This window comes from Aulonocara stuartgranti (assembly GCF_965226115.1).
Source record: "Aulonocara stuartgranti genome assembly, chromosome: 22".
NCBI lineage: Eukaryota > Metazoa > Chordata > Actinopteri > Cichliformes > Cichlidae > Aulonocara > Aulonocara stuartgranti.
Window position 1 is genome coordinate 34,454,115 of NC_138957.1, and position 25,597 is coordinate 34,479,711.

Below are 25,597 nucleotides of genomic sequence, written 5' to 3' on the forward strand. Positions count from 1 at the left end.
TATTACTCTTTCTGGGTCACAAAGTAAACTTTTAAGATATTTTCAGGCGAGAATGTAGCTGGGTAAACTTCAAATATCGGTTTATCAAGATATCACATATTTGCAAAAGCGCTCCGACATTTTTGGAGACATCTGTTACCCACCACTCGATAGCTAGCCGGGGCGATAACAGCGTACTCCCGCACATCGTTTTGTGTTTCCTCCGTGAGTTTCTCCCTTTGTGGCTTCCTGTGGATTCAGGTTTTAGTTCTGTTTTATTAGATTTCCCAGTTTAGGGTTTCTGTGTATGTCATCTCCACTCCTGCTGTATCCTGCTCTCCTTGTGAATAAAGCTCACTCACATCTAAGTCACTGCCTACGTTCTGGGTCCTTATCTCACCTCCAGCTGGCTTGCCTCGCTGATAAAAGAATGCATTTCATGGGTAAAATCAGCTTGACAGTGGGAAAAATAAAGACACAAGTGTCATTTTATTTCAGTTTGGACATTAGCCTGCCCATACTATCAATTCTGTATTTGTAAAACCTAAAGTTTTCCCCCCATTTTATCTGCAAGGAGATGTAAATAAATCACGAGTTCATTGAGGACTGTACACAAGTAGATAAAGAATGTCCATCTTTTATGTACAGGCTATGCCAACACTAATCTAAACCTTTTTATCTAATTATAGGTTTGTTTATTTAATTTGTATCACTTGAATTTCTAACAGTGAAAACAAAAATGATGATTATCTCTGACCTGTATGTTTGCATTTTGTACATTTATATACAATATAAACAATTTTAATATTGCATATTCTGTACATATCACCACCTCAAATTCTGACTACAGCCACGCATAACCTACATAAGCACTTGTTTTACTTTATGTATTATTTTCTATGTTCAGAGTTAAGTTTGTTCTTTATTTGAGTCAGCTGTTTATTTAGTTGTGTGACGGGAACTTGCAAAGTAAGAATTTCATTGCTCTGCGTAACCACTTGTGTTTTGCGGTTTATATGACAATAAAATTCTTGAATCTTAAAATAACGTGTGGGTTGTCTCGTCAGCGGTGGGGAAACTGCTCATCACAATCAGCTCTGAGCGTTATAGGAAATATTGCTCCGACTATATGTATGTGACTGCTGCTGGTATGAAGATTGATATTATACAACACAGAGTTTCATTAGTTATTAAACTGAGAGCAGAAATGTTTGTCTTTACCCGAAGTGTCGCACATTTTCAGAGTGTACTCCTCCTCTCTGATCATCACCGTCATGGAGTAAGTGTTCACCACCTGGAGGAGACAGAGGCTGAGGAATGAGAACAAGAAAGAGACAACAGGAAGGAAGTAAACCCGCCAAAAGGACTTGATTACAGATGTTCTTCATAATAAAATTGGATTTATTCCATGCACTCACACTGATTTATCAAAGCAGTTTGGGCTTCAGTGTCTTGACCAAGGATCCTTACACAAAAAAATCTTTTTCATCATAAGTGGTGTTTAACTTGTATGTTTTTCAACACAACACAACACAAATAGGTCCATTAAAAACACTCCTCTGTGTAATATTATGGGTTCATAAATAGTAATAGCTTCATCACAGTGTTGAAAGGGGGCGCTGACAGTTCTTCTATGCATAAAAACCGTGGAACAGCACAAGAGCTGCACACTGTGTTACATGGAATAAAGTGAAATGAATGCTGCTGCATGTCTGCAGACTTTCACCTCACCGTGGGCACGTATTCAGAGGGAAACTTGTTGACCGTGTAGGACATGAACAGGCAGGTTTTTCCCACTTCAAGGTCACCCAACATCACGCACTTTATAGTGGACATCTGAGGAGGAGGATGGAAGATGATGAAGAAGCAAAGAATGAATGAACAGTAAATGTGAGGCAGGGGAACAGAGGGAGTCTCTGGAGTGTCATCTACAGTATGCAGCTGATTTTAATTAGACACTTGTGCTTAAATAGACTTATTATATGTATGATACTGTAACAGTTATGGTTACAGTAACAAACAATAAAAGTTGTCACTGTAAATTTGGAACTGATGTCAGTACAAACAGAACAAGACCAGACTGCAGACCACCAACACTCAAGAAAATATTCATGCTAAAAATGCTGATTTTAACTAATTTGATTACTTTTAATTACAGAGTAAAATCTTAAATGTAAATGAATCTGGTCAAATGTACTTGATTGGTATATATTCAGTTTAGACCAAACACATTATTGCTTCATGTTTAAGAGGCTACGTATCCTCTTTCTTTCTTTTTTCTTCTTCCACATCAGGCACGAATTGATTTTGCGCATCCAGAAAGAGATTCAGATTAGTGTGTCATAATCTCTTGGCACAACTTGAAAGTATTTAGAAATATAATATAAATATTGATATTGGACTCCTAGAACTTCTCTCTCCTAAGTCTACCACAACTATGCTCTGATTGTTTGATGGTTCCCAATGACAAGGCGATTCTGAGGTGAGCAGAGCATGTGATGATGCTCATTGACGCCTTAAATCATGGTAAGTTCATGAACCTTGGGACACACACATCACTGGTTAAGTGTGTGCGCTGCCTTTACCATTAAAGTAATTTTGTCCTTTTTTAAAATGTCCATCGCCGAGTGCAGCACAGAGATGTTTGAAGGGCTTTTCACTTTGGAGACTATTCCCCGCTCTCTGCCCTGCACCTCTGGCCTCTGCCTCCTTGGTGGGGTAACCGTGGCAACAGAACACCTCAGACAATATGATAACCATGTTCATTTGATACAAAAGCAGTCAAATCTGAGAAAGTTCCCCATGACCCCCTCACAATTAGCTGACTGTGTTGTTGTTGTTTTAATTCAGTGAAGACAGTTATACATTCATCATCTTCTTCTTTTGGCTGGTCCTTTTAGGAGTCACCACATCTGCCAACATCGCACCCTATCACAATATCCTCCTCTGTCACACCAAGGGTTAGGGTGACCAAGGGTTTCAGGGTTAAATATCATGAGGTGTAACTATGATACTTTAAACAGCAAAAATGCACTAGTTTAATGATGTAGGCGAACAGAGACGAGGACGTGTAACGATCAGTATCTGAAAAAGTGCTCAAAAAGTGTTTTTTATGTAAACGTCCGAGGATCATCAGTATTTTAAAGTTGATCTGACCTTTTGTTGCACTAAGATTCCACAGTCGACCGTAATCATGACTCAGGTGACAGGCCAACATTTTTCTAAATGTCATCTTCTTATCTGGGAAGTCAAACATTGTTGTTTATCAGGTGCATCCAGATACTCCTGTTCTGCAGACTGCAGCAAATGACTTTCATCATTGAGCTCATTTTAAAAATGAAACTATTTAACTTCAGCATAATCTGATTTCAAGTTGGCCAGACAAACAACACCACTGAATACATGACCTATGTGTTATTTTAATTATATTTTGTTATTTACTGAAGTTTAAGAAGTGTATTCTCAAAATGTTCAGGCAATAAAAAATAATTTAAATAACAATTTGAGTTAAAACGCACACATTACCATCATTTTTAAATCTCCAATGTCTTGGTTGCCACAGGTACCCTGAAGATATTTGAGTATTTATTGTCAGTAAATCGCAGTTTATAATAACTGGCAGCTCCTACCTTTCCTGTTCACAGCCGATGGACCGCTAGGTCTTATTCCGGGAGCGGGTTTAGCGATCAGCTCTGAGTTTGATAATCCAGGGTTGAGGCCAAGTTCGGGTTTTCTGCTCCAGACCGAGTAAACGTCAACTCCAAGTTAGTTACCGGGGTAACAGACCCCGTGAACTAATCCTGCTCGCTGTCAGATTTTCTTCAGCAAACTGAGTGTCCCTCTATCTCCTCCCTTCCTGCTGTACCTGAGCCAGCTGATTCATTTCCTCATTCACAGCCGCTGCCAAAGTGCGAAGAAGAGCTGATTCATTTGCAAAGGGTTTTTTTAAGGCACAGAACACATTGATCAATAATCAATCATTTGTCGTGTTGGAATCAATCGAAATATCCCAGTTGGATTTTGGACATAATGTAAATATTTGAGTGAAGATGAGGCTTAAATAACTTTAAGACGCTAAAACTGATTTTGTTTACTTTGGAGTTAATTTAAACAGCTGCAGACACTCTGTGCTCGGATTATTTTCAGGTACAGAGTCTGAACCGCGACACATTTCCCACTGAAAATGCGTCTTTGAGAGTCCACTAAGAAAACGCGAGGTGCCAAAATATAATTTCCAATGTTTCTGTGTTTCCCATGTGTAATAACTTTGCTTGTATTGGTAAATAGTCTGTGGCCAACAGGGTTTAAAGGCGTTATAAGTAAAATAAAGAAATAACTCGTCCTCTTGGCCTGATTTTTCTGATCTCGATCCCTTTTTGACACTTCACATCCGCCCAAAGGGATCACCGGCTCCATATCGGCTCCTGGAGCCCAGAAGCCCAAAGTGACTTTAAACAATTACAATCAGCGCTATCTAAAAAAACGAAAAAAAGAAAAAGGAAATCAGTTCATGCTCCTTTGTCAGTCAGAGAAAGCGCCGTGTGGGTCCTGTACTAACCAGCATTATTGAAAACCAACCGTGTATTTACGGAGGACTAAATGTGCCAAACCAATTGAACACTTTTTTAAAAGTCTAGCTTTAATGAGCAAACTGATTCAGTTATTATTGCAGATAATTTAAAATATCTTCATCATCTCCTGTGTGAGTGAGGACCTCAGTTTCCTGTTCTCATGTCTGTTTATGGTGTTTTTTTTTCCCTACGATGAGTAATAGTTAATTAACTATATGTCTATTTGTCTATCTCAGGACCAGTGTGGTCTTCTACCGTAGCTCTACTGCTCATCTTGGCTGTAAGGACTTTGGAGTTACTGTTGCTTCTCTATCAGCTCTAAAAAGTAATTTTTACCCAGAGACCTGCTGCTTACTGGATATTTTCTGTCATTCAGACAATTTTATGTAAACCCCAAAGATGGTTGTGCAGGCATATCCCAACCACAACCATGAGTCACCTTTCTTCTGACGTTTGAACTTCAGAATGTCTTGCTTGTGTCTGCATGTCTAAGTTATTGAGTTGTGCTGATGAATGTTTGCACTTAAAGTAGCCATGCAGGTGGACCTAACAAAGTGCCTGTTGAGTGTGGATGTCGGTCTGTTACTAATTGGAAAACAATTACTTTTGTTATTTAGTTAAGAAAAAGTGTCATATCTTTAATTACGCTGCCCTTTGCTTTTGAAGTATTTAAAGCATCTTTCACTTTTTTTTTTAAAATAAAAGGAATAATTAGATATATTCATACAACCAAATTAATATTCCTTCTGCTAAAGTTCTCAGACAAGCTAACTGTCCTCACATCTTTTGTTGTTGTTTGTTTTAAAAAAAACAAGAGCAAAAGATTATACATTCAGATTATTAAGACTATTTGAAAAGAACAACTACAAATCCTCCATCTAATTTTGAAACATTTATACTTTCATCCATGAAGAGGCAGTCTGATTTCAAATGAACAAATTAAAAAGATCCTGGCAATCACACGGATAAAAAAGCAGTTTTCTAATTTCAACAAATAAAGTCCCAGTGAAAAAAAAACATTCAAGTACTGGTTTTATTATTTCCAAACACCCACCACTTCCAACATTCATCTTTTAAAACATCTTTAATTCTTGCTTCGGCTCTCATGTTTCTCTCCTGCCATTAGAAGCTTGTTATCACTTAGTTTCAACCCGGCCAGCAATACTCGAACCAGCTGTTGGCACTCAACCATCAAGTGTCAGAAAAAACGTCTAAAGAGAAAAGGAATTAAAATTCCAGAAACACCAAGTTAAAAAAAATCACCAGGAAACAATAAAGAAAAAAAATCTATATAATACTTATAATCATCCATACATAATCAGAATAAACCATCATCAACCATAGAAAAGAAACAGGAGGGAAAGTGGAATTTCAGTTCATTTGAATGGGAAATGATTTCAGTTTAAAGGTTTCAAATGTGTTACTGACTCCTGATCAGTGTCAGAGAACTTTAACATCTCACCAGTCATACCGCCTTAAACCATCCTCAGATCAGAGGTTTGTTGATTGTAGCTTTAACTAACTTTATGAAAGATGAATAAAAACAAGCAGCACCGACTCTTTCAGTCCAAGTTTGCTGTCAGAGCAGCAGGTTTCAATAAATGACTGGGAAAATTCAGTCACTGAGGAGGGTTTTTTCTAAAGGTCAGCGCAGCACTTCCTTATTTAAAGGTAGTAAAATGAAATATAAAAACTGTGAAGCCGCTAGAAGATGAATGAAGGTAGAACTGATGTCTTTAAAAGACTCAACTTTAACTTCTCAAACACTGATCAGTCTGATTTTAGCCAATGAAATGACACACAGAATCCTTTAAACCAGCCTAATCCCCTTTAAGGCCTCCAGGAGGAGCCAACGAGTCACCAGAGAACCACCTCGGGTTCTAGCCTGGAGCAGCGAAGCAGGAGTGAACAAAACAAGAGGAGGTCACACGTGGGCCGTTTGTCTGTGTCGACTTTAACAGTTTAATAAGGTGGAAAACATTTAAGAAACTTAAAAAAGGCGCGTCTCACAGTTTTCACACAGTGACTCGTTCTAAAGGAACATTTCGCCCAATCTTTTTCAATATCTCTACTAATGTTTACAGTTAAAAGTTATTGTTAGGAGTTATATAATGTTGTGTGCAGTTGCATGCAAATTCTTGCAAAACATTCCCGTTTCTGTGGTCAGGTGAAAACTGCATGACTTCAGATTTCCTGAATATCCCACATTTGTCCTGTTACCAGGTGGAACTTGAGAAATCTCAGACAATTCAAGACTTAAAGAGTCTGAATATTATTTTTGTTACTTTGGAAAGCAATGCATCCACATGAGAACATCGAGTTTCTAACTTCTCTCAGCTACAGATTGAGGCACTGTTAGCTACTGTGCACACCAATGCATGTGTTGTCCTGTAACGTGCAGCTTCTGCCCAGTTAGTAAATGTTTAGTCTCAGTTATTCTTTTTGACACGGATGAAGTCAAGTTACAGAACTCGCACCTACAGCACGCAGAGGCGTTATAAGGAGGAGACACGGCTCTCAAACAATCCTAAACTGAAGGCTACTGGAGCTGCAGCGGTTAGCAGCGTTGCCTCACAGCAGGAAGGTTCCTTGTTTGAATCCCCTGGTCGGTTTGCAGGCGTGAGTTCACTCCAGCATGTTGGGTTAAACGCTCATTCTTTCAGTGTTTGGAGGAAACAGCTAGGAGGTTTTTTTTACTGCCCAAAGGTGTCGGCTAGATGTTTGTTGATGCTCTTTTTGTTGCTTTTTTGAAACCAGTGACCGAATAAAACAGCACTAATGTTGACTTTCTTATGATCAACACTTTTGATTACATTTAAATCTACAGTTTAAGCAGAGGTGGATGGGTTTATCTACTTTAGGATTTATCTGACCTTGTGTTGGGATCAAACTACAGCTGCTTGGAAAGATGTCCTGCTTTCTTCAAAAGGACTTGCTTGAATTGTATTGTGGATACATTAAGAGCAAACTAGCTCCTTTACCTCAAGTTTCACAGGATTTTTCGCCACAGGATGAGAATGTCAACAAAGGCTTTCTAGAAGCAAACACAGCCACTCAGCAGCTACGCTGAAACACCTCTGGACAATTATTTTAAAGCACTACCTTAAATACTTTTAACTTCACCGCTGACCAGGACATCAAAACTGCACTTACAGAAGCAACAGTCAAATCTAATCAAAGCAGCTCTACAGGTTTGACTTGAAATAGGCTTTTTTCTCCTGTAGGTTATTATTTTTTGTATTTAGAGAGTCCTCAGCTGAAAATCTACGAGTGCCACGTGTCTCTCTTATGTCTTACACAAATCCACAAAGCCTGCACAACTGCATATGATTTTTTGGTTTAAAGGTTAAAAATAAAAATTCTAAATCTGTAAACAGAGTTAATCTTTATGTTAACAAAAGAAAAGGGAAAAATACTGCTCAAAGTTTTTTTGTTTTAACGTGGAAAAGTTAACAAATTAAAAAAAGCTATTGTTGAGATCAACAGTGTAGCGCCCGTCACTGCTACTGTACACCACAGCCGTTCAAACTCTGATTACCAAATTATTTCAAGGCTATGAAATCAACAGCAGATCAATCACTAACACAAGTGTCACAAATATAAAGCAGCAGTTTACTGACCCAACACATTGTTCCCAACATTTATTTCAGATATTTTATACAGTTCCTTGTAGATTTTTTTAATGATTTTAAAAGTTTTTGTTAAGTTTCAGCTGCTAACGTGACTCCATCCATTGTTTGTATCTTCAAGGCATCTGAGGTTTAAACTACTATTGCTCAATCTGCTTCCTGCGATTATTAAAACCCTGTTTCCAGGTTAGCGAAGAGTGTTGCTCAAACATGTTAGTCATGTTACGGTGATGAAAACAAAGCGCCTATCCGTTCTAACACCACACCCACGTTAAGTCACTATGGCTGAAGGCACTGTTTAAATGCGTCTACCCTCCCCCCCTCAGTTCCCATCTGGGTTAATAATCTCCTCCTGGTCCACCTCCACCTTCTCCTATCCTCTTCTTCTTCTTGTCGTGGCGTCTACAACAGAACGCAGCGCTTTTTGGGTTTGGTGTCCGGAGGCTCCAGAGCTGCCAGGATGGCCTCGTCAAACACGTTCTTCAGTCCCCTCTAAATAAACAAAAACAACCCATTACTAAATAAATAAATAATAATTAATTTTAAAAAAACTGAATTCAAATTTAAATTTCAAAATTCAAAAATTCAATTCACATTTAAAAAGAAAGAAAATTCTACAAAGGAAACTAGAAATGAAAATAGACGACGTCGCCATCCTTTTAGACCGAGGTGGAGTTCTGCCACAGATCTCTGCATGCCTCAAATTTACTTGCAATAAAACAAAGTAAAATAACAAATACTTTTTTCTAATGACCGGAGCTCCTGTCCTCTCGCTGAATGTGCTAGGGGAGGCGGTTTCTGTCTAGCTCTACCAAAAAATACATAAAAATAAATAAAAGAATTTGACTAAATAACATGACCGTATGTAGAATAAGTAGATTAACATGTAGGAGGAAAGTCTTCTGTTTTTAACTAATCAATTACATTTAAGAAGACTTTTTTTAAAGCAGGTAAACACTTGTTCAAATACTAGTTTCAGTTCCTATTTAATACTCACAGGTAATTGTCTGATGATGATTTATTTTTAAAAGTGCTTTTTAAAAGCTGATTAGCAGTTGTAACCAGAATCATGCCTAGTACACGGAGCCACGTGGAAATGAGCCGTTTACAGTTTCACATCTGGACACAGACAGTTCTGTAGCTACACGTCGCCACGCTTATTAGACTTAACTGTGAAACTTCCTTTGACCTCATCAGTTTATCTTTTCAGACCTGAGCTCACATGGATACTAAAGGCCTGTTTCTCCCCCTCAGACGACTACTTCTTTCTCCGTACCTGCGTCAGAGCCGAACACTCCACGTATTTGACGGCCTTCAGCTCACGAGCCAGTTTTTCTCCGCTCTCACAGCTCAGGGCTCGCTGTTTGTTCTTGGCCAACTTCTCCAGGGTGTTGCTGTCGTCTCTGAGATCCACCTGAGTCCCCACCAGCAGGAAGGGCGTCCGTGGGCAGTGGTGTGAAATCTCTGGCACCCACTGTGAAAAGACAAGGTCAAGGTCAGGCTTGATGGACTTTAAATGCAACTCCAACTGACCTGAACCCTCCTCTGTGTCCTTAAAGTTACACTGTGAACAAATTTAGATCTAAAAACAAGCTGATGGTGTTCTCAATTAATTTTTACTGAGAAGACAATAACTTGTCATAGTAAATAATTTGGTTTACAGATTATTCTGACAGCCCTTGTTTAAAAAGGTAAAATGTACTTGTGTCAATCTTAATCTAGAAACAAAAAACACAGAGAGAGCTAAACAAACCTTCTCTCTGACGTTCTCGAAAGATGAAGGTGATACAACAGAGAAACAAACGAGGAAGACGTCAGTCTGAGGGTAGCTGAGGGGTCGCAGTCTGTCGTAATCCTCCTGACCTGCAGGGGGAGGCACGAGATGACAAAATTAAGCTAATAGAGATAAAAAAACAAAACAAAGCTTCAGGTCCAGTTGAGGTGGGCTCCAGAACTGAGTCAATGCCCATATTAAAGTGTCCAACTTTGGACCACACATGAACATGCGCAGCGTGCTACAAAACAAAAACCTTCCACCCTCTTCACCATAACGACGCAGCGGGTATTTTCATTTAAACATATGGATACTGTAAAGGTTTAATCTTAGGAGGGTGGCTTGTTTATTTGACAGGTAAATGTGGAGCAGATCGCAGTCCACTCGGTCTCACCTCCACCAGCTAACATCTCACACTACCAAAAACTCTCACTCTCTGACTTCCTGTTTTACCAAAAGTGGTGGTGAGATGTAGCCAAAAATTAAGATTTCATGATGCATTTTTTTCCCCCAGGAAGTTTTCATCATCTTTTTGACAGAAGAGGGTTAGCACATTGACTTAGTTTTATTTTTAGGTTTTGTAGTGCTTTTAACTGCACTAAAAAAACCTTTCTGTAAATATTAGGCAGTCACTGCTCGTGGGAGTGTGTTCGGTGTTCCTACAGTGAATTAACTGAAATGGTTTTAGATTTTTTTACCTGCAGTGTCAAACAGTCCCAGAGTGTACGGCTCTCCACCGATCATCACCGTCACGGCATAGTTGTCGAACACCTGGGGGACAAAGAGGGGAAAAGGTGAGAAAACAGAAGCCGGATGATATGACAGAGAGAGCAGAAAACAAAAAAAGGAAGTAAAGTGTAGACTGGAAGAAGACTTCTTGAGTTGTTAAATCGTTGAAAAAGGAAGTGCTTTCCTAGTGATTTTGTTTGACAGACGTTCAGCACCGCTGTCATACAAATCAGACAACTCCAGTGTTGAATGTGCAAAGTTAAAAAGGCTAAAATATGAGCACATGATGCTCCATTAAGCAAATCTTTAAGTCAAACAGTGGATGAGCGCACCCATCAGCGGTTTCACACCTACAGTTTATTTCCTCCGGTCAGAATCAGTTCAGTTTCTAAACGTGTCAACTGAAAAAGAACAATTTATGTTGGGCGGCTAGTTGCTAGCCTGTGCACATCTATAGTACCTCGTGCTTCACAGAATACAAAGAAATAACCGCACGTGACTACGGGAAGTTGTTTTTTTTTAGCTCAAACTTTCAACATCTACATGGTAATTGGGCCTGACTGAGCTCGTATCCTGTTCACACCACAAACGAACTGCTGAGTTCATTTGGAACCGCACAGAGACGTCCTCCAAAGGGTCTCGGTGCGGTTGTTTTGGTCCGCACTCGAGTGCGATTATATTTACATCTGCACAAACGAACTGCAGCAAGAGGGAAAATGAGAAAGTGATTTAAACTGACTAAACACCGCAGGCGTTCACCTCCATGAAACCGATCATTTCCAGTGTTGAGAACGTGTGAAGTGGATTTCTTAACATTGTGTGCTGTATCTAAGACCACTGTCTGGATCTGTATGATGTGATTCAGAGCTGTTATTCTCAAAATTGCCATCTTGGCCAGAGAAATCCAACCTACGTGCTGTTCAACCCTTCTTTTTGAGAGGTGCAGCTACTCGGCCTGGTGTAAAAGAAATCAGGATTATTGTGAACTGTGAATCATGCAAAGCTACTGCAGTAGGGTCCAATGATAAAGATATGGAACTGGAAATGGGTAAAACAGCTGCCCTTTAAATAGTTTATTGCATACATGATCTTTACCAAATTACATGAAATGATGGAAACTGAATATTGTTTTGTTGTTGTTCAGGTAAACAGACCTGCTGCGTCTTGGTTCAGTCCTTCCTTTTATTTAATCACAGCCATACCTTCAGGCTGCTGCTGTGTACAATAAAACAGTCCAGTCCCAACACGCCTGCTAACCTTGGCTCGGCGGACGTGCGCTAAAGCAGGGAGTGTTCACGGTGATGACCTCATGCAGTATAAAACAAGGTACGGTCACAGTAGCTGACTGGAAATGCTTGTTGCACGACGATCTTCATAGAGACATGTTTCATCAGCGAGTTTCAAGCTGCTCGACTGTTTCACAAAACAATCAGCATCATTTTGAACTATAACTGTAATGTTATTTAACACAATTATTCATTAACTTAAAAATACAGGCTCAGCTTTTAGTCTCGTCTTGGACTGAAAACCATTTCGGTCACTTAAAGCAACGAGTCTTCACAAGGAGTTTACTTTAAATACTATTCAGATTGGAAACACTGCAAATGAAATGATTAAACAGGCAGAGCTGATTGACCTGCAGACCGTTGGGTGCACACCAGTGGGTGTTTGTGCTCGTGAAGCCCATCTTATTTGGGAGCTGCTGGTCACTGCTGGCCCACAGCCTCCATTGTGTCTGTTTGTGCAGACGGCTGTGAAGCGAGACCCTCGTGACAGCAGACTTGGAGGCATCAGAACAATTGGATGGTAGCCACAGGTCGAGGGAGAAACAGCTAAAGCAGACAGCCAAAAAACACTTTGGTCGCACGCCACCAAAAGTGAATCAGGCGAGATGAGTCAGCAGACGACAGCTTTTCTGGCACACAAAACATTTTGGGACCCACCAGAGGTTCTGGTCTTCCATCAAAGTAAAATGTTTTTGTTTAATTGCTGAAACTTAACAGAAAGTTCAGTCAAATGACCGAGGATAGCAGGAAAACGCACTGACGTCTGGAAAAGTCACAGACTTTTCGCCTTAGTTATATGCAGACAAATCATGATTATGTGTAATCACGCTCAAAGATCCTGAGCCAGTAAGAAATCCCAGTTAACTGTTAACTGGTTTTACAGGATTTGGCATTAACACGACGGTTTACCATCTTTTTTTAACCCAATGCTAACCTAATGTCCAGAGAAGCTGCTGCTACAACTGTTCAAAATTTCTTCTACTTGTCTGTTTGTTGGTTGTTTATTTTTCTTCCGAGCACAGAGAGGCAGAATTGACCCGACGTTTGATAGACTGATGAAACAGTTCAGAGTGTGCGACACACACGCAGAGAAATGGACAAACAGAGACAGAAGTGCCCTTCAGGTCAAGTTTGGACAGAAACACTGAGTAACTGGCCCCTCCTCTCAAACATCCACCACACAGACAGAAGAAGAGACACAGGTTTGATGGTAAGAGCTTTGGATGGAGCTCAGACTACAGAAGCTGCTGGAAACAGATCACAGCAGACACAGTGGGGAAAGAAAGCGCTGTGCCGAACGGTGTCCCGACTGTGCTGTTACGATAACTGTATTTATATGCCGTTTCAGTTTCATACAGAGCCAAACAACAGCCTGAAATTAAACAATAAACACACTCCTTGTAAAATGTGACAGGTTTGACATCAGATTCCTGTAAGGTGACTTGTTGGTGAGGAATTACTTCCTGGAGAAGACTTACTCTCTCCTAATTTCTTACTGTGTGGCTTGTTTGTCAGCAGATTGACAGGAAACGATGCAGACACATAATACAGCACTGATGTATAGTTGCTCAACACACACACACACACACACACACACACACACACACACGCACACACAGAGCAAACATGAAACAGAAAGCGTACAGGAGAATAAAGTGTTTTGTCTAAAACAAGACATTGCTCAACTTAATGCTGCATGATGACTAGTCTCAAAGATTAGGGTTCATTAAGTACGTTGGTGACATTAAGTAATAAGGCGGTGATTAACAACAGGAGAATGCAGGTAGGAACAGGATGTTGCACAGGAATAACAACAATGTGACAGTAAGCAATAAAAACAAAATAACACAGCTTTTGCTGAATCATGTTGGAGGTGTATAAAATCGTATTACTATTCACGGATGATAAAAAATAATAAGCATAAAAAGTTGCATTTATGAGGAAAGAAAGTAAAATTTTACAATAAAACTTTGTTCTTGATATCCTTTTTTACATTTATATGAAAGTATTTCCACTTCTGTCTTGAAAAGCACCTTTATTCTGAAAATATCACAGTAATTATAATCAGCATTTTGATAATAAAGTTAAGTCTTTAGTACTTATATAAAGGTTTTCCTACATGTAGCGCTAATAAGGAAAAAAAGAGCTCTATGCTAACAGCAAAGAGCTACTATGCTAATGTTTTCATTAGTAGGAAGCCACAGACGAGCTGAAAACTACATACAGCTAATACGTTAAGATATGTTTTTACATTATTTTTTTCAGTGGGTAATAATAATAATAATAATAATAATAATAATAATAATAATAATGGATTGCATATATATAGCGATTTTCAAGGCACCCAAAGCGCTTTACAATGCCACTATTCATTTACACACTGGTGGAGGCAGCTACAGGTGTAGCCACAGCTGCCCTGGGGCAAACTGACAGAAGCGAGGCTGCCATATCGCGCCATCGGCCCCTCTGGCCAACACCAGTAGGCGGTAGGGTAAAGTGCCTTGCCCAAGGACACAACGACCAGGACAGAGAGCCCGGGGATCGAACTGGCGACCTTCCGGTTACAGATGCGCTTCCCAAACCCCTGTGGTGACCGTGTCCTGTTTGAGCCTAATAAAAGTGCTCAAACAGGACTGAGAAAACTAAGAAGAGCAGACAGAAAGCAAACAGTCCAGTCTCGGCAAGCAGAGGTGGTCACGTGATGCCCTCACTTCTACTCTTGTTGACTGAGTTTAAGAAGAAGCAGAGCGCATTTTTAAATATGAAAGGGAAAGCTCATAACAACAATGTGGCATTTAAACAATGCATTTGAAATAAAGTAGTTGTACATAAACAAATAATAGATAGATACTGACATGACCATTCCTGCATATACGAGGTACGCCAAACATACAGCCCGGGGAAGAACGAGCCTATTAAAGCAGCGGTCCCCAACCCGTGAGCCACGGACCGGTAAGGGTCTGTGAGACGTTTGGTACCGGGCTGCGAGAGTTGAGGCTCGGGGTGAAATTTATGGTTTTCAGGGTTTTTATCATTAACTCTCTTTCCCTAGGTATTTTCCCATTAAACTTTAATGCATTTAAAAGACCAAAGTACTTTCTGATCTTGATAAGGTTTTAGAATCATAAAGAGGTAAAATGGCAAATACTACTGTTGTTTAAGCTGCAAAACAGTCTAGATGTGAAGGTTGTGCTTTTATACGACAACAATAATCAGTAACAGCCGTATTAATACTGGAAAAAAAGTGCATTTTTTAACATTAAAAAAAAAAAAGAAGATCTTGTTTTAGTAATTGGTGGCCGTCAAAAATCGTAATAAAAATTCAAACAGAATTGGTTGAACGACATTTGTACTGAAGAGTTAAAAATAGTGGAGTGGAAGCGAGGTGAGTGAGATGGACAGTCTGACAGGAAGAGAAAGATAAAAGTTGAGTCAGCACTGTTGCTTCCGCAATTCTCAAACAGTGCTGACTGCTGACAGATCAAGCAATGGCACCAACAGAAAACAGAAGACAATTACTCATCAGTTTGCAGTCCCTACTCACAGACCCTACCCATCATCAATTAGGAGGCATTTCAGATATTTCTAGCAGGGCTGCAGAGCCTGTCAACGCTCAGCAAGCCGTTTTCTGATGGCAACAAACCACAGAGTCAGAGAATGCCGGATCAGCTGAGCTGAGGCGCACATGGACCACATTTGTGTCACGCTGCAGAGCTTGCGAAGCTTCTTCCTCATCGTGCTGCTGCAGCGTGACGCAACACTTTTGAATAGTCACGAATCAAACAGGATGTCAGGAGACAAGCACACATTTCTAATCCTGCAGGTACAGACATGAAACCACCGACTGCACGCACCAAAAACGACACAAACGTGTACAAGAATCAGAACAAACAGCGAGCGCTAGAAAGTTTACAACTTCAGGAAATGACGTGCAAAAACTCTTGAAGGTGTGAAAAAGAACTTTTTACCAAAATATCATCCAGCTTCATGCTTGAGTGCAAAAGGGTGCTGCTACCAAGATACAATTCACTGTAACAAATTAAAAGAGGACAGCTTAATGAATGCAGTAGGAGCTTGGACCCAGTAGCAGGGTTTATAAGTCATCATTTAACAAGCGTATTGTAAAAACTTTTAAGCCCTTCATTTTTATATGCAACATTTAACTTGTAGCATTTTCTGTGTGTGAACTGTCACAACCTCTCTCTGCCTAATGGAGAAGCTGTAGCTCAGGAGGTTAGGAGTGGTTCATCTGTAATCGCAAAGTTCGATCTGCAATGCGTTCATTGCAGTAGCAGTGTGTGTGTGTGGTGGATAGAAAGCACTAAAGTATAAACAATAAGTGTTTGTATGAAAGGGCCATGTTGTATAAACAGAGCTGAAAAGCACTACATAAGAACCAGTCCACTTACCATTTATCAAGATGTCAGCTTAAATCTAAGGTGGAGCTTAATCAATATTTGGCTCTGTTGGCTCAGCAGTATGAGAAACACACCTCGAAGTGTAACGTAGTGTCTCCTTTTCTAACATTTCTTACTCTCTATCAAGAACATTTAGTTTTTTTTTCACCGTGTTTTTATAGGTATAAAGAAAAGTCCAGCTTGATCATGTGTCAACCTTGAAAACTGTAACATCAGCACAAATTTAATTTAGGAACCATTTTTCAATAAAGATTAGAGGAAAGTGGGTCAACCAAGTTATTCCATGTAAAAATGTTTGATGACCATTACTGGTTTAAATCTATATTGAGAAAAATATTCCATGAAAGACAACTGACCTTATATCGCCTTTGGGCTTTTGGAGCCTTGACCTGACTTTTAAAAAAAATAATTGGAAAAAAAAAAAAAAAAAAAAAAAAAAAAAAGCACTGTGCTGCTGAAAAATAGATATTTGCAAAATTCTGCCTAAATATGTATTTTACCTGGTTAATGTGTGTGTGTGTGTGGGGGGGGGGGGGGGGGGGGTCTGCAGCACCACTGCAAGGGAGGCGGACGCACCTGAGCGGCACCCGCAATCACGCCTCGCCGCCTTAACGCCTGTGCCATCTATGCTGTTGTGTTGTTGTTGGTGTGTGTCGGGCTGTGAGCTGAAACGCTACAGCCGGCTGTATGCGTACAGCAACCGTGTGAGAAAAGTGGTCAATAAAGAGATGCTGAAAAGCGTGTTCATGCAAACATCGTCGGTCTGCCGTGACATGTTTACAACGGGACTTCTGCTCCTGAACTTTTGCGCACAGCGTCTGCAAATCAGGGCTGTATGAAGTCACTTTCATCTTTATGCAGGACTGTAAGCTGTCGTCTGTGGGGCGTGAGCGGTGTTTGTCTTTAAACATAGTTCGCGGTGGAGAACAGCTGCTGACATAATGTGGATCCGAAGATCCATAATTGGCCTGCCTGGGGTTGAAAGTCTCGATAAATCCATGGCGTTTCGGTGGGTACACCGGCTTCCGCGAGTGTGACGCTTATTTTGAGCGATGAAAAAATAATAAAATATAATTTTCTTTTTATATTTCAATATCACAATAATCTTCCAATTTAGAACTACAAGTTAAAAAAAGAACTAACATAAATAAAATACACTTCAGCAAAATACTTTAATTTATTTTCCCAAACCACGCGGAGCCGCACTAGAAGGACTAAAGAGCCGACCAATTGTTTAAGATATTTGAGAAAAATATATGTGATGTAATTTCAAGGTGCTGCTGACCGAAACAGTTATAATAACACTAGAAATGTTATTAGAAAACACTGGATTTATCTGGAGACCAAACATCACGTCTCATACAAACTTTGCCTACTATAAATGAACACAGTGAGACCAAATGCAAAAAGGAGGTTTGTTTCAGTATGAGTGTCTGAAAAGGTGTGTTTTATTGTTCCTTGAATCCACCTCACCTCTGCTTGAATGGCACGTGCATAGTTGATGCACATATAATAACTGAGGGCAAAGCTTGTGTGAGCACAGAAAATTTAAGGGGACATGGATGTGTGCACATGTTCATCATCGGATGAAGAAATTTACAGCACTCAGTCTTAAGTTGTCCTTACCAGACTGGTACAGGTAAGTATGATTGGTCTAGGTAAACTAAAGGGGACGGGTCTTTAACTTATCTGATGAAATTTCACATATTTTTGTATCAATTATGACCATTTGTTGACCAAACTTTAGTCGTAGCGTTCCACATGGTTCTGTGCTAGGACCAATATTTTTCTCATTATACATGTTTTCTATGTCACAGAAACACTGCACATATTTTGATTTATTTGGCAATGATACACAATTAGATCAGGAAACACATAAATTAGTAAACTACAGGCTTGTCTCAAACAATTCAATTCCTGGATGACCTGTAATTTTCTACTTCTACATTCAGACATATTTACACATAGAAAGCTTTGAAATGACTACTGAAGTCTGTTGATTTTATATAAAAAAAAAAAGACACATATTTATATGTGCTTCACATCAAGAAAGTTTCACATCACTAATTTGCCAATGCACTTCTTCTACAACTTCTCAACCACTACATGATGTTTTGCTGTGGAACACTCCTAACAGACCTAGAGAAGTGAGAGTTACTGCTGCAGCACGTTTCATTTTGAATTTATCTGCACAAAATATTTGAAATGTTACAGTTACAAGCAAGCCGTTTGCTTATATATCGTTTTACACAGCATAATGAAAATAAAGGATGAACAAACAGCCTGACTACAATGACTTGATTCAAACTTGTTATTGATCAAAGTAAAGTTCATCCTGTTTTTTTATTAAAATGATACACTTGTACCGCAGTACATGCAATACGTTTATGTACATATAAATGAAATGTAATCTTTGAAGGTGATGTGTGTTAACGCATTTTTAATAGAACTGATTGAAGCCCATCAAAAGCCATTAAAAAAATATTTCAGTACAAAATATAAGAGTCATAAACGACCCAACTTGGTACTTTCAGTTCTTAAAAGACTCCAGAGTTTTATTACAGTGTACTACTACCAAGTTTTGGTACCCATTCCCATCTTTTAAAAATAAAAGTGAAGCTGAAATATGAGTGACACTCTCTCACTGAACTGGAAAGGTATGTGCATGCTGTAAATACAGTGGCGTCGATACTGACGATACTTTTTTCAGAAACCTGTTTATGTAACCTACGTACAGCATTTACCCATCTATCAGTATCACTCCACAGGAAAGACCTGCACACTGGGTGTTACAAGGAATAAAGTGGCCCGTGCTGCTGCTGTGCGTCAGCTCTCTGTCATTTCAAGTATTATTACTTTGGGGAAGTGAAAAAGTTACTCGTGTTATTTGAGACTACTCACCGTAGGAACGTATTCAGAGGGAAACTTGTTTGTCGTGTATGAGATGAGCAGGCATGTCTTTCCCACTGCACCGTCACCCACCACCACACACTTTATAGTTTGCATCTGAGGAGGAGAAAAGTAGAAAACCTTCTTATTAAAACAAACACAATCTCCATCTGTGTGTTTGTTTCTTTATCCCTGAACTGATCCTAAAACCACAAGGAGCTAGCTACCAAACCTGGCACACAGGTACACCTTAGATCCCTGAGGTGTTCCTATGTATGTCATATATTTAAACGTCATCATGTTGCCTAGTAACCACCTACCAATGGGCTGATATGGCTCATTTATCGCATTTTTGCACCTTACAGAACCTTATAAAAATCACCATATCATTTTTATTTCACACAAAATTTTATTTTTATCCACAAAATTGAACTGTGCACCGATATAATGCACCTACAACACCTTATGAAAACACCTTCTTGTTTTAATTTCATGATTAAAAACACCACATTTAAATCCACAAAAGTTAGCATAGTAGCATAGTGAGCATATGCTGGTTAAGAAAAAAGGACATATCAGTAACTAAGTGTACAACAGATGTGAGACAGGGAAGTGGGGTCTCTGGAAGACTGCTGGAATGACAAAATAAGCCCCTGACAGACCTTAATCAGGTGTTTGTCCATAATGAAAGTAATTAGATATGTTATACATAATGGAAATCACCTGATGAGTGTTGCCTTTAAGACAAAAGCAACTTTTTGAGACAATCTGTACCAAGTCTAAAAGGATCTATGAGAATAATCTAAGGTTTAATCTACTTGAATCACTGAGAATGAAAGTATTAATAGGCTGTAGTTGTACTTCAGTCATTATCAAACTGAGCATCCGGTGCAACTGCTACATTTCAGGGGCTTTCCATAAGCGAGGTGATGCCCTGCTCTTGATTCTGCACCTCCCACCAATGCTTCATGTGCAGAAGGGTAACCATGGCAACATAACTGTATACAAACAAGCCTTGACAATATGAGACAAAAGATTTCAGTCATTACAGTCGATGCTTACGACACAATTTCCAGTTACTTTTAATTAAGTTTTAGTGCAAGCAGACACAGCTGCTCTGTAACAGGTTGATTTTATACAGAAGCAAATAAATGTGAGAAAACGACTTCTCCAACCACCCTCTTAATCAAATGATTTTTATCTACATGTAATTTCCACACAACTTTAGTATATCAAATGAAGTCATGTATAAATTTTAGCTTCATACTGTGAGTGTTTTCCAAGTTGCAGGCCCTCAAAGTAGACAACGGGCTATATTTTGTGTCGTTTCATCTGTATTATTTTTTCACCTTATCTTCAGGGCTAAAAAACACATTTAGGTGTTGTTAAAAACATCACTCAAATCAATCAAGTGTCCAAATCTCAAGCCAAAATTTTGTTTGAGAATTGTTTTTCAACTTTGAGCACCAGTTTATAGGGATATATCACCAGCAAAATCTCACACAGTAATGCCAGTAGGCATTGTTACACTGGCTCTTTGGTCTGTTTTCTTATAACTCCCCTGGACAAAACCTACATGCATTTCTGGACAGCTTTAAGGGTCATATTAACATGCAAGATTTTCTATGTAGTTATGTTTTGATACTATGCTCAACTTGCCACTGTGTTGTGTCAAGTAAGAGGGCGAAGCATTAACTAATTTACTATGTATAGATGCTTATGGGTGATCAAAATGTAGATTAAATTACTTTTCCAAACACCTGCTCAGTTGCAGGTTTAAGAATTATTAAATGGTTTTTATGCCCTTTTTTCTCTGCCTGTTTGCATCAGGTGATATGAAAATGCAGAGTCAGTATGAGACTGGCTGATGGAAACACTGCCTGGTCTGTGGCGCGATGTTTACTACACAATGACTAGAGAACCTGTGACCTCTCTGATGCCGAGCAGCTCTCATACCCACTCTGCGGCTTCATTAAGAAGGACAATGGTTAGAGGGCTATGGCCTGCCACTTCATCACTGGCTCTTTGTTTGGGTAAATTTGCAGTGCCAGAATTCAGCTGAACTCTGATGAGTCAGAAACAAGGTGGCCAGTCATTTGCAGGCATGAAGACACCAGTTATGTCTGCAGAATTCATTTGTCAGCAAAACATAGTTTTGGGAAATTAGCGCTAGCTGAGTCTTTTCAATGCCCCTTTCTGCCCCAGTTGCATCCAGATAATTTTCATTACAGGGCTCATTTCTAAAACCCTAAGCATTTTAGCTTAGGGGTGGGCTGTAGCTCAGGCGGTAGAGCAGGTCATCTACTGATCAGAAGATTGGTGGTTTGATTACTGGCTTCCCCCTAGTCTACATGCCAAATATCCTTGGGCAAGATACTAACCGACGCATCCATTGGAGTGTGAATGTGCATGAATCTTAGATAGGCACTAACAGCTTAGAAAAGGTGCTTGTGTGAATTGGTGTGACTGGCCGAATGAATTTGTTGTAGAAAGCTCTTTGAGTGCTCAGATAGAGTAGAAAAGCGCTATATAAGAACGAGTCCATTTACCATTTAGCAGAGTTCAGTTGGACTACAAAGACCAGTGAAAGATAATGTACAATTAATATTTAGTATTCTATATATGTTGAAGGACATTCTCAAATCGTCTAAATACTAAACTACTTTGGATGTCAGTTTGCCTTAAGATGCAACTACTGCTACAACTTTCAATAGCTCAGTTTTCTTGGTTGCCCGTATTGATGTCCTTATTCAAGACTAGCGAAATACTTATTGTTGAAATATGTTAGTTTAAAAGACTTGCTGTTAGACTGAACTGCTGTATTCTTGTCAGTTTACTTTGCTTTTATGGGAAAACAGAAAATATGTTTTTATAGAAAAATAACATTTTTTATGTCTGAAGAAAACTTCAATTACACTTGAGGCCAACTCCAAAAATTAGCCAAATTCATTAGCTAACATCTTGTCAATCATAAGTCATTTGCCAATAACTGCAGTTTAACACTTAGATCCACCCATCACCTGTAATGCAGTGTTTCAACACACCAAGATGGTAAACGCAAGCTTGGGACGGGACTTTTACTAGAGTAGGATGTCACGACAGCTATGTCTTTTATCTATCTGTACTGTAATAATGGTTGTGGCTGGCCGACACATTTCTACTACTGTTTGTGAGTAAAAATATTTTGTTTTCATACTATTTGGTATTTGAATAATATCAACATTAGCAATACATCAGAAATAAAGCAATGGACTTGTGTTAAATATTTTGGGATATTTAAAATTTTTACCCCTGATTTATCACAAAGGTTCTGGATGGCGCTCATTTGTAGTGAGTGTAGCCCATCAACCTGCTGTTTACTACAGCTTTTAAAATGCCGGCTGTAAAGCGTCCACATCTATTTACTCAGGAGGAGGTTGTAAAGCTTTGTGAAAGTAGTCCGATATGAGTCGATGAGTCAGTGAATCTCACTTCTGACCAATGACAGCTATACTGAGGTGAGATTAACCTTTCTGCCGGTAAGCACTCCTGCGTTTGCCAGTGTTACCTGGTATTACTGAAAGCTTCTTTGAAATGGATCAGTTGTCAGACTCTAACACTAAGCAAATAGCCTCTCATACCATTTAAGAACATAATCAAGTTGTTTATCAGAGGAAAAGTGTTATTTATACACACTCAAGCCATTAGCTGACATAATATTAGCCTATATCCGGTAGTTGTTATAGGCGGCTCATTGTCAGCTGCCCAGAGATGGGACAGTTGGATGTGTGATCTGCTGACATGAATCATATAAATATGCCTGTCGACATACACATTCCTATGCTAGAGCCCTGACTTGAGTCCAGGAGATCAGGCTTTAGGTGAAGAGGATGAGATGGAGATAAGAGAGGAGAGAGCGTTAGTGGAGGGTGTAGAAGAAGGAGGAGAGGATGAGAAATGTATCATAATTGACACTTCACAGTAGTACTCAGGAATCTGGAACGTGCTAATAGAAATACAGTGGGATACAGAGAGTTATACATCTATTATATAATTTGGCACTCCCCCACTTAAAGTCACTTCTGACTCTAAAAATAAAATTACATTAAAAATAACAGCAGGAGCCAAAACAGCAACTTTGTGGCTTTAAAAATCTAAGCAGAATGCAAAATTAATGATGCTGGTTGCATCTGTCTTTTCTATACGGTCTATGGAAACAACAGACAGACAACAGCACCTGACATTGATAAATTTTATCATTTGTTCAGATAATTAGTCAATGCATCCCATAACAATACTAACAACTGGAGTTCACCAACTCAAATGAACGTGAGCAAGAATAAACCATGTAGATAATGGTTTATTTATGCTAAAAAACAAGATACTAGTATAGCTTTATATCCTACATATCTTTCCATCCCGTTGCCTCACCCGGCTGCAGCAGATGCAGAGTTTTTTCCTTCCCTATGTGGCCAAAGGGTTGCTCATAGGGGGTCATCTGATTGTTGGGATTTTCTCTGTATTCTCTGTATTATTGTAGGAGCTTTACCTTACAATATAAAGCGCCTTGAGGCAACTGTGTGATTTAATGCTATATAAAAAAAATTTGAACCTAATCGAATCGCCTTTAAAAGCTAAAATATCCAAAAATTTTAAAATGGTAACTTCAAGGAAAGCATAGTGTTTATAAGTTTTATATAAGACACTTTCAACTTTCGTTGTCAAATTTAAGATAGATTTTGTATGAGGTACTACCAACAGCAGTTTAATAACACCGACTCGTCAAATAGAAAAGTCAACAGAACCCTGAGCAAACACCGACAACTTCAACTTATTTATGGCAACTTTTTCAGCTGTAAATGGTTAAAAATCCATTCAAGTGTTGCTGCTTTTCACTCACTTCCGCATGTGAAGCTGTCCACTTACTTACAGTAAGATTTTAATCGCAGGCCTGCTACTTGTACAGTAACTGAGTACAGATTTCTTTATGTTTTAACGCCTAACGTCGCTACCTGCTGACAGTTTTTCACGGAAATAATCTGCTAAAAGTTTATCATTAAAAGTTTTACTTCTTCGAAGCTCGCTAAATGAGGCTAAGCTAACCTAAAGTTACATCCGCCCAGACCCCCACCCACAGCAAAATAACCTGCTTAAAAGTATTTTAACATAAAGATAATGACAAAAACAATCTTAAAAGACGCGTGTGTAAACTTTATAAATAAGAGGGTTAAACGTTGTAGTTTACCTCCCAAATATATAAAAACAAAAAAACAACGTACCGGTAACTTTGGGCAGAGATTTAACAGCGAAGCTAGCTTAAAGTTAGCTCAAGGAAATCATTTGTTTTGACAACTACCGTATAGGAGAGTGAGCTGTCAGCTCACTAACAGCCAGTTTTAACTCCGGGAAGATGAGCCCAACACCTCCCGGTGATTTTTGTGGATATTTCAGTATTTACCACCGATAAATCGTTAACGTCACTTACAGCGCCTACCTTTTCAAGCCACAGCCGCTGGACTTGCTATAATGCGGTGCTACGTTCAGGTGCTTCCTGTAAACTACCCCTCCTCACCCGAGGCGGAAGGCGGAACTATGACCCATGTTATATTCAAGTTCCTCTGTTTTTATTACTCTTCATGTATAAAAGCGTTTGTTAATTCTAACTCGCTTTAATTTAGTTAACATCACAAAAATATATAAATTAAAAGTTATGGTACATGAGTTTTTATTCATTATTTATTTAGTTTTTATTTCCGGTTTTAATTTTAAAAAAATCAAGCTTTGTGTGGAAGGTATGTGAGAATTTTTATGGCTTAAAAATTACCACGTTCCTGTACTTAAACCAATCACTGTAAAATACAATCTTTATTAATCTTTCAGTCTTTCTTTTATTAGTCTTTTATTCTGTAATTGATTTAAAACAACACGGCCACAGGTAATAGGTAATGTATTTATTATTTAAAAAAAAAATCTTATTAAAATAACACTGTATTACATTATAGTTACATTACAGTGCAGGTGTAATGTAAATTCTTGTGCAATCACAAAAAACAGGCAGGCACTCAAAGGTCTGCTCGTTATGAAATTTACATCACTGAGAAATTTTGCATCTGTAAGAAATGCAAATTTTATATTTTTTAATTTTATATTTTTCTCAGAAAAATAGAAAAATTTGCTTAACATGATCAAACACCCAGTCAGGTCTTCACCTGTCCAAGCCTATGAGGGCATCATGCTCACCACATTGGTGGCTTTGCGCAGTGACATCGTCACAGCTTGGAAACATTTATACTCCCAGTGAGAGCATGAGTAGGAGTAAAGATTTTTAAAGTTTCATCGTTTC

At 39.0% G+C, this 25,597-nt stretch overlaps 2 protein-coding genes across 5 annotated transcripts in view; both read right to left on the reverse strand.

Moving 5' to 3' along the window:
* The window catches only part of LOC309698581 (cell division control protein 42 homolog), a 7,577-nt gene extending 2,108 nt beyond the window's left edge, over nucleotides 1-5,469 (reverse strand). Inside the window, exons 1-3 of one of the 2 annotated variants that reach the window (XM_082521113.1) lie at nucleotides 3,609-5,469; nucleotides 1,711-1,815; nucleotides 1,201-1,273 (exon numbers count right to left, since the gene is read on the reverse strand). In XM_082521113.1, coding sequence (XP_082377239.1) covers nucleotides 1,201-1,273; nucleotides 1,711-1,815 — 178 coding nt within the window. In that variant the 5' untranslated portion in view covers nucleotides 3,609-5,469. The other variant, XM_082521112.1, reaches the window with a different exon arrangement.
* A 100-nt stretch (nucleotides 5,470-5,569) lies between these two features.
* On the reverse strand, nucleotides 5,570-24,844 carry LOC309698584 (cell division control protein 42 homolog). 3 transcript variants are annotated; one of them, XM_082521115.1, is made up of 6 exons: nucleotides 24,749-24,844; nucleotides 19,288-19,392; nucleotides 10,652-10,724; nucleotides 9,933-10,042; nucleotides 9,456-9,653; nucleotides 5,570-8,671 (listed from the first exon to the last, which is right to left on the reverse strand). In XM_082521115.1, exons 2-6 carry the CDS (start codon nucleotides 19,390-19,392, stop codon nucleotides 8,582-8,584), a joined length of 576 nt encoding a protein of 191 aa, XP_082377241.1. In that variant the 5' UTR covers nucleotides 24,749-24,844; the 3' UTR covers nucleotides 5,570-8,581. The 3 variants fall into 3 exon arrangements, with proteins under 3 accessions (XP_082377241.1, XP_082377243.1, XP_082377242.1); XM_082521117.1 differs by having other exon boundaries at nucleotides 24,740-24,815; XM_082521116.1 differs by lacking the exon at nucleotides 24,749-24,844 and adding an exon at nucleotides 24,611-24,726.
* Nucleotides 24,845-25,597: the final 753 nt, after the last annotated feature.